Genomic DNA, 10,138 nt, shown 5'->3' with positions numbered 1-10,138 from the left:
TTAGATAGCATCTAATTTTAATCCATTTTCCAAGCTATTTGATCTTGCATCAAACCTATTTAATTCCAATAATTATATTTATGATTTATCATCAATACAATATTCTGCAACTATTTCATATTTCATATTGTTTAACTAGATGTAAGACTCATGTATTAAATGAGTTAATTAAAAAAAATTAAATATTAAAATATAAATACTAAGTATTTTTTTTAAAATTAAATTTTAAAATAAGGAAGAAAAAACATATTTATTGTAATTTAAGATCATATTTATTACATTTAATATTTTACTTATATAGCTATATGTATTACGTGGCTTTTTAATTTTAAAAATTAAAAAAACCTAGAAATTGACATGTGGATATTATTTATTTCAAAAGTACCACAAAATGACAAGTGTCAAAACTTTTGAGAGATTGACATGTGGCAAAAAAAACCTTCATTTATTAGAATAAAAATGTTTATTAGGTATTCCATTACCTAAGAATTCATTCTATAACGGTATAACCCTTTTAGGTCTTATTTTTCATACATAACAATTTATTTTATTTTACAAACTTAGTATAACTTAATAAGTTGCTTCATGACTCATAACTATTTCATGACTATTTTAGTCTAGTCATTCTAACATTATTTCAAACTCGTTCCAATAGTCAAACATGTCTCACAAGCCTTTCTTTTTTTTTTTCTGCTTTTTCAGTCTTTAACCAAATTTCCTTGTTTTTTTTTCTTCAATTCAACTATCAGATGATGACTAATACATTCTAGTTATTCCAATAGCCTTTCATATCAAATTCAATAGTTAAACATGCTTCATAAAATCATAATATTCGTATTTGGACATTTTTGCTTTTTGTCACACTTTTTACCAATTAGTAATTTTCTTGCATAAATGTGTATAAACTCCATGAAATATAGCCCAAACATATACCAATAATGTTTAAAACATGTGTAGAGGTTCATACAACCTTTTAAACCAATTTCCATTTAGTCACTTTTTGACATTTTTCTCATTTAAGAGTCCTGCTTTTCGGAAATGTAGTTTTCTTATGTTTTAACATACCATTTAAGTAACTTTCAAGTTATAACATGCTTATAAATTCATTATAATGCTTAGAAATCAAAACATCTCTCTTTTTATTCTTTTATGTCATTTTTGGCGTTTTAGCCCGTTAAAGTTTCCAAAAATGGAAATCGTCGTAAGACCAAGTAATTTCCATTTAATTTGCTTCTATATGTTCCCAATTCTTTTAAAAATATTATTCAAAGTCTATCTCATATTCATTTGTACCTCAATGTACTAAAATATATATTTTTGATTTTAACTGTATCTGTTTAAGTCATTTTTAGACTAAACAAACCTCTTCTTATCTTGACCGAATTATGTTATTTTTTTTCTTTTTTGCACTTTTTTAAAACTGCAATTTAACTAAAATAATTAACTTCTAGTCTTTTTACAACTAAATGATGTTTAACAAAATACTTGTATTTCCAACTAAATGTTGCCATCTAATAGTTTCAAATTGTTAGAGTTTTCCAAATTTTTAATCCCTTCTACTTTTATGTTATTATCGATGGAATTCCAAATTCCATTCCATTCCATTCCTTTCTTACCCATGTCGCTTGTGCTTTAAACTAAATATTATCATGTAACTGGTACTTGTTCCAAGTAGCAAAAACTAACCATCATTTTAACTAAAATCATAAATTTCCAATTCTTATACAAAGTATGGCTTTTTTTTTTATCAAAAGTCAAATATGTTCCCTTTTTAGCTTAATGATTATCATCAAGATACATAGCTACATTTTCTTGATGGTTTGATGGTAATAACTCTTTGTCAATAATATTTCATAAGTCCCAACTTAATTCTATTGTGTATTAAGGCTAATCCAAGTGATTTTGATTTTTAACCCTCACTGTTTGACTTTGTATAATCATCAATTTACATGCTTTTGTTCCATTCTAACTTCCAATTTTGACATCAAGCAGCATTATAGTTGCTAACTACTTTACAACATGTATTTTGTCAAGTTTCATTTCATCTAATATCTGCGTAGACTTGGTTCATTCATCACTTTAAGGCTATGTTTGGCGTACAAGCTGAAAAGCTAGCTGATAAAAAATAACGTTTGGTTAAACTAGCTGAAAAGCTATCTGAAATATATAAAATTACATAAAAAGACATGTAAGAGTATGTGTTTCTATAATTAATTAAGGGGTGTATTTGGAAAATTTTAAAAAAAAAACATATAAAAAGTTAGTCTAAGTAGCTTTTCAAAAAACTAGCTTATAAGCTAGTTTATAAGCAACTTTTTGGTTTACCAAACACGATAATATAAAAAAAAACTCGAAAAATAAACTAGTTTATCAGCTAGATGTGGCACGTCAAACACAACCTAAATTGTCATGGAAACATTTCAAGAACTTAAAGCATATTCATACAAGACTTCAAATCATTAACAAAATCATTCGATTCTTGATGTTTTTATGCTCCATATAAAGTGTATTCCCATAACCCAAATCCAATTTGACATACATTTAATTAATTCCAACCAATTTCATGTTTCTAAAAGCAATTTACTTAGATTTACTGAATCCCATACAAACTTGTGCGACAATAAGAATTCTGAACTTCCATTGATGTTTGCTTGAACAAGATTGCGTCACATGGCACCACCACCACTGTCGGACGTCACAGCCACCGCCGCCGGCAGTGGCGCTGCTGCCTTTCCTTCTTCATGTCGACCAAGTCAACCTCGATTTTCAGAATTTACCTTTTGGTCCCTCTCAATAACTAAGATTTGTCACATTTTACTCTTGTCTTCTATTTTTTTCAATAAGACCAACCATCAAATTTAAAATCAGAAAATATCAATAGATAATTAAATATACTTATTTTCCTTTAAGTTCGAAAATAATAAGTAAATTTTGAAAACCTTGTATTTTAATCTTCATTCTATAAAATAGATGCTTAGAATTTTTTTTTTTTCATGTGCCAAACAACTCATGAGCCCATATTCTAAATATACAAATCAATTACCCTTAAGTCCATTAGAAGCCCAATCCTATATATATTTTTTTCGTTACATTTTGGCTCTACAGTATTACACCAAATTTGAATATCCAGTTTGCCGATCTTATTATTCCCTTGAAAAAACAGTTGTTGAAGATTACTTTAACGTATTTCTTTGTTTAGAGTAGTCGGTATGGGTCCAAACGAGGTTCGACGCGGGTGATCTGGCATCTCTCGACGCTGTCGTAATGGGGGGAACACCCCCCTGCTCGTTGCATCTCATCGAGGTGATTCTCGTTGGCGTGGCGACGGAAGAAACGGAAGAAAATGACCGTTTGAGTTTGCAACGGTTTGAAAAAAAAAATTATAAAAAAAAAACATTTTATCCTATAAATACTCTCATTTTATTAAAATTTTCACACACTTTCTCTTATCCTCTCTACATACTTTCAATTATCTTCAAAAAAAAAAATATGGATCCTTTCGACTCGTCCGATGATTCAGATGACGATATTTTCTTTAGGATGATGTATCATTATTACACTACCGACCTGCTACAACCAGACCCAACCCCGCTACTAATAGGACGTGCAATGTTAAACAGAAATCGCGAGGAAGGACACGAACATCTATATCGCGATTACTTTGTGGATAATTGTGTATACGTGGCGAAGGACTTCAAAAGAAGATTTCGTTTGAGTAGGGATGTGTTCTTACGAATCGCCAACGCCTTGGAAAGCCGGTATCATTTGTTTACTATATTTTTATACCAAATAAATAAAAATGTACTACATGTTTCTTTAATTTTACAACATATGCAATATATTTTTAAACTGTAGTTAATTTATGTTTAGGTACGAATTTTTTCAATTAAGATATAATGCTAGAGGTAGACGGGGGTTTACAACGTTGCGGAAATGTGTTGCGGCCATTCGTTTGATGGCTATAGGGGAGTCACCCGACACCATGGACGTCTATATGAGAATGTCCGAAAGAACCGCAAGAGAGAGTTTGTATACATTGTCAAGGGGTGTTGTTGAAACTTTTGGAGACGTGTATTTGCGGAAACCTTCGTTGCATGATTTGCAAGAATTGTATGCGGCGCATGAAGAACGTCATGGGTTTCCCGGAATGATCGGAAGCATTGATTGCACACACTAAAAATGGAAAAATTGTCCGGTAGCATGGAAAGGGCAATACGCAAGTGGTCATCACGGATCACCTTCATTGGTGTTAGAGGCTATCGCTTCTCAAGATTTATGGATTTGGCATGCATTTTTTGGGGTTGCGGGTTCCAACAACGACGTCAACGTTCTTGATCAGTCGCCAACATTCGACGATCTTTTGAATGGAAAAGCCCCGGATGCTCCTTTCACGGTGAATAGAAACGAATACAAATATGGGTATTACCTTACAGATGTAATATATCCTCAGTATTCCACATTCGTGAAGGCATTCCGCCACCCGGTTGAAGAACGAGACAATTTTTTTAAGAGAAGACAAGAAAGAGCACGTAAGGATGTGGAACGTGCTTTTGGAGTGCTAAAGGCGAAGTGGCATATAGTCGAACATGCAGCACGACCATTGGATTTAGAAACTTTACGATATATCATGTATGCATGTATCATAATGCATAACATGGTAGTAGAAGATAAAAGGAGAAATATTGCACACTATATCCCAACAGAGCCCAGACACGTTCAGTTTCAACCAGGAACAACAGATTATTTGCATCGCGTTGTTGACATTCAGGACGCAAATAAACACAGACAACTTCGAGAGGATTTAGCGGATTATATCTTCTATGGTAACAATAACGATAACGAATAGCGTTGTCTTTTTTTTTTTTTTTTGAATTTGGATGTTATTTCTTTTTTTGTTTTTGGATATTATGTGTAATTTAGTCTTTATGTTAATTTTAATCTTTAAAAATTAAATTTTTTTTTTAATTTTTAAACATTATGTTTTATTTATTATTTATATTTAAAAAATATTTGTATCAATTTAAAAAAAAAATCGAAATAAATAAAAAATAAATTATAAAATGGAAAAAAAAGTAACAAAAAAATGAAATAGTAAATAAAAATATTTATTTTCAAAAAGTTGGTGTTGCATCTTGTTGCATCTTTTTGCTCATTTCTCCACTTGGTGTCATAACACCATTAGCTTAGGTGGCATGTGAGGTGGCACAACTTGGTGTTGCATCTTGTTGTCCACACTCAATGCTCTTATTCTTCATTATAACGGAATGCCCAAATGCAAGTGTAGGCTTAGTTATAGAGCTATAATGGATGCTCAAATTCGAGCAACAAAAGGAAAAGTTGTCGATTTGCAAGTCATTAGATTTCATCAATAACCCTTTGCAATATCAATGTTGTTTTTGCATATTATTAAAAAATTATCACAATTACATAATTGTTGTTTCTATGATTATGTTTGGTGTATTAGTCGATAGCTGAGAAGCTAGCTGATAAATAAAAAGCTAGCTAATAAAAAATATTGTTTAGTAAAACTTGCTGAAAAGCTAGGTGAAAAATATAAAATGATATAAAAAGACATTTAAAAGAATGTGTTTTTATAATGAATTGAGGGTATATTTGAAAAAAAATAATAACTCTAAAAAAAGCTAGTCTAAGGTTGTGTTTGGCGCGCCACAACACAGCCAGCTGAAAAGCTAGCTTATTTTTTGAGTTTTTTTAAGTTGTCATGTTTGAAAAGCTAAAAAGTAGTTTATAAGCTAGCTTTTTAAAAAGCTACATAGGGCTCGCTTGATAGTCAAAGCTGACTGGGTTAGAAGTTATGACTGAGTTAACTTCTGATTGAAACTTGATGTTTGGTTTTGTATACGACTGACCGTGCAAAATGACTATATTACCCTCCAACAAATTTTTTTATAATAACACATTAATTAGTGTAATTAAGTAAAATGCAATAAACTGACTGTTGTAACTTTTTGGATTTAAATTAAAAGTAGAGTTCTATAAAATGAAAGTAAAATACAACAAATTGTTATAAAATGAAAGTTATTAATAGAGGTTAATGATGTAAAATTAACATAAAATGCTATAACTTAAAGTGAAATACATTTCCGTCTACAGTGATGTGTAACCAATTGAGTACAAAAGATGGACCGAATATGGTTAAAAGTAGATGTAATAACTCATAACGTTACTCTTCTCTTCATTCACAGATACAATCTTGTTCTCATATTCCAAAGAAGATGATGATACCTTGAAATCAACTTGAGCCCAACTTGTTCCAAAACAGAACCATATCGGAGTGTGGTGATTCTTTAGTGATGATATCTTAGAAACAATTGGAAAAATCAAGCAAAACTGGAAACCATTCCAAAAATCAAGTTGTCAAAGAATCAAAATTCAGAAAACAAGTGTATAACTATAGCAATTAGCATGATCAGAAACAATATTGTATATAATCACTATTGTAATTGTGTATCAAAATAAAAAAAAACATTGTAAAAATCATCAACAATGAGTCAATTACAGCTTACCAGAAGAAATCAACAGTAATTGGTAACCGACATCAGGGGATTCGACCAACAAATCCAAAATCGATTTTTGAGGATCGACTATCAAAGTAAAAATTGAAAAATAAAGAACAAATTACAGATTGATTAAGAGAGGGAGAGACATTTCGGAGGATGTGGGAAAGAAGGAGGAGACAACGTCGATGGGTATGACGGCACCGAATGTGGGCGACGAAGGCATCGATCAGATGAAGTTGCGTTGGAGTAGGTGGAGGAGGAGGGTTGCACCGATGATGACAGAAGGGGGAGCAAAGGCGAAGATAGAAACGGAGGAGGGGGAAAAGACGGGTCATTCACGATGGGCAATGTGGGAAATGTTTGGTCGGCCTCTTTTTCACCTGGGACCGAGTCAGACGTTTTTCATGACCGAGTCAGCACATTAGACCGAGTCAGACATGATTAGATCTTTATCAAACATGCTAACTGGACCGATTCAACCAAAAAAGCTGACCGGACCCAGTCAGCTACATATCAAACAGGCCCTTATGCTATGTTTGGCGTACTAGCTGAAAAGCTAGCTGATAGCTGAAAATCTAATTGTTAAATAAAAAGCTAGCTGATAGCTGAAAAACTAGTTGTTAAATAAAAAGCTAGCTGATAGCTGAAAAGCTAACTGATAAAAAATAACGTTTGGTAAAACTAGCTGAAATATATAAAATTACATAAAAGGACATTTAAGAGTATTTGTTTATATAATTAATTAAAGGATATATTTGGAAAATTTTAAAAAAGCTCCTAAAAAACTCGTCTAAGTAACTTTCCAAAAAGCTAACTTATAAGCTACTTTTTGGTTTGCCAAACACGACAACATAAAAAGAACTCGAAAAATAAGCTAGCTATGGTGCGCCAAACACAACCTTATATTAGCTTTTAATGAGCTTTTTTAAAATTTTCCAAATATACCCCTTAATTAATTATAAAAGCATATTCTTTTAAATGTCCTTTTATGTCATTTCTTATTTTTCAACTAGCTTTTTAGCTAGTTTTACCAAACGTTATTTTTTATCAGCTAGCTTTTCAGCTATCAGCTAGCTTTTTATTTAACACCCAGCTTTTCAGCAATCAACTAGCTTTCAGCTAACAACTAGCTTTTTAGCTAGTACGCCAAACATAGTCTAAGTATCTTTTTAAAAAAACTAGTTTATAAGCTACTTTTTGGTTTGACAAACATTAAAACTTTAAAAAAAAAAGCTAGCTTATCAACTAGTTGTGGCGCGTCAAACACAATCTATATGTGTATAGCCCACTCAATATCATCATATTAATACCATAAATCATAAATTGTATATCAGTTGTAAGACAGACCATATTGATGAAGCTTTTGATTAGGATCTAGCTTAAAAGAATGATCATACATAACTCATACCATTGAGCAATATTTGAGAGGAACCATGGACAAGGAATTGGAATTGAAAAAATATCACTTTGTTCTAAGTGAATTATCCATCAAAAACTTCAAATTTCATAGTAAAGGTATGCAATGTTAAAAACCACTAAAATGGAATGATTATTTTATATATTTTTCACGTCCCAAACAACTTGTTCAAATTCCAAAAGTTATATTTACTTTTGTTATTTATCTCATTTATGGCTAAAGATTAACTTTTCCATAGATTAATGATATGCTATTCGGCATTCCCTACCTTTTGTACTTGATGATTAATAATCAAAGCTCAAATTTTTGTGTTAGTTGGTGTTTCAATAGCATGTTTATTTTCATTTCTATCTATCTGTGAACTAAACAATGTTTTTCTATTTTTCTATCATATTTATGATTTATTGTGAAAAGTGGCCATGGATTATGAGTGTTTGTAGGTTTTAAATGAAATTGATCTATTAGTTTACATATTTTGAATGAAATTGCTTCAGACTTTGGAAAAACATGTTTTCGAATGAAAAGAGATCCCCACGATACCAAAAGGAATTGACATTGTCACACCCCCGGACCAGGCGGCGAAAACGTCCGGAGGTGGGTGACTTCATTGTGCAGTATCACAACAATTGAGTATAAATGAAACATAGCAAATTCAAACATCATACATCAATATAACAAACTTACATTGTTTTACATCATGTTTATGTTTTTGAATTACACAAAAGAAACAATGGTGAGTAAGTTCAAAAATACATCAAACTACTTCAGCATACGCGGCTCACAAACCTACTTACTGATTTCCATTTCCTAACCACTTTCAATATTTTGTTCATCAATTTGGTTTTGAGCAAATTTTTAGGAAATCCTTTGGAGTTTTTGTCATAAGACTTGTAACATCACATATTGTAAACATACTAGTTTTGATACTTTCCATCATTTGAGTATTATGGTTTAACCACTAAAATCATCCCAAAATTTCGAACTCAAGAAACTATTTCACATGGAGTTTTCAAAGATATAACACACATATAACTTAGTATACATGTCTAACAGGCAAGAATAACTAGATTCAAACAAAACCTTGACTTGTATCCTCCCCCAAAACCATGAAAAACATCAAAAAGAGGGGTATGAAGCTCACCTTGGGTAGTAGATAGTGTGGGTGAAGAGATGGGATGAGGAGTTAGAGCCTAGAACACTTGAAGTGTGGGGTGATCCTCTTGAGAATTTTTTCTAGGATAAGATTATAAACACATAAATTTATGTATGAGTTGGAGTTTAAAATATCTAACTGTATGAAACTCTTACTAGACATATACACTTACAAGAACTTAGGAGGGTTGATGAAGGAATTGGTTCTTGAACTTGGATGAAGCCTTGAGAGTGTTTTCGTGGTTTACAGAATGCAAATGTGAGTTGTGAAATGGGGAAATGTAGTTCATGGTCCCTAATATAGGATAAGGAAATGATAAGATGTTTACTTTGGTTATTGTTGGATAATGCATGAATAACTGAGGTTGTATTGGATATCTACGCATTACAGCTTGCACCCACCGTGAACACCATTGAGTTGAAAGGGGTTCACGGTCCAAATGGACCATAAACTATGATTTATGCTCAAAAGGTAGTTCTCTAGGGTAGTTTATGGCCAAAAAGGTATCATGGGGGGGTGTTACGACCTAAAGTTTGCCTAGAATGGCGTTCATGGTCAAGATGCTCCCCTTTATGGTGGTTTACGGCCAATGTGTGATGGCTTGTGGGGGGTTTACGGCCAAAGTGTCTTCTTGGGGTGTGTTCACGGCCAACATGATCCCTAAAGGGTAGTTCACGGTCAAAGTGTGTTTCTAGGGAAGAGTTCATGGTCTAGGTGTGTAGAAAACCTTAATAAGTGTATTTTGTTGTTTATGTAACTTGTATTTGACGTAACTTAAACATCTTTTTTTTTGCATAAACTTAGGAGGCTTTAGGGTAATATAATTCTCCAAAAACATTACATTACCAAGATATAATATTAGCATAGATACAACTATTACATGTACGAGACTCTTTTAGCTTGGTTTCTAGACTTGGAAATTTCTTGTTGTGACTGACACCTTAATGAGCCTTAGGGTATCTCAATGATATATCTGAAAGTACTCATTGTTTTCTTCTTTTGATGTTTATTAATGGATTTTCTACATTTCTTCTTAAAGAGTGTTGT

General features: G+C 32.0%; 1 protein-coding gene across 1 annotated transcript; it reads left to right on the top strand.

The window, feature by feature from the left end:
• Positions 1–2,670: 2,670 nt before the first annotated feature.
• Positions 2,671–4,846, top strand: LOC145095368 (uncharacterized). The gene is made up of 2 exons (XM_079033261.1): positions 2,671–2,752; positions 4,200–4,846. The coding sequence occupies exons 1-2, from the start codon at positions 2,671–2,673 to the stop codon at positions 4,844–4,846; spliced, it is 729 nt and encodes a 242-aa protein (XP_078889387.1).
• The last annotated feature ends 5,292 nt before the right edge of the window (positions 4,847–10,138 follow it).

This window comes from Lactuca serriola, chromosome 3 (assembly GCF_051521515.1).
Source record: "Lactuca serriola cultivar US96UC23 chromosome 3, Lser_US96UC23_V15, whole genome shotgun sequence".
NCBI classification, from domain to species: Eukaryota; Viridiplantae; Streptophyta; class Magnoliopsida; order Asterales; family Asteraceae; genus Lactuca; species Lactuca serriola.
The sequence above is the reverse complement of the archived record's forward strand: the minus strand, read 5'-3'. Positions and strand labels throughout refer to the sequence as shown.

Bases quoted from the DNA above. Each gene is read 5' to 3' on its own strand.
- LOC145095368 (XM_079033261.1), top strand. From the start codon at position 2,671: ATGGCACCACCACCACTGTCGGACGTCACAGCCACCGCCGCCGGCAGT. The intron at 2,753-4,199 runs GTCAACCTCGAT...ATTGTCCGGTAG, and splicing joins TCCTTCTTCATGTCGACCAA to CATGGAAAGGGCAATACGCA.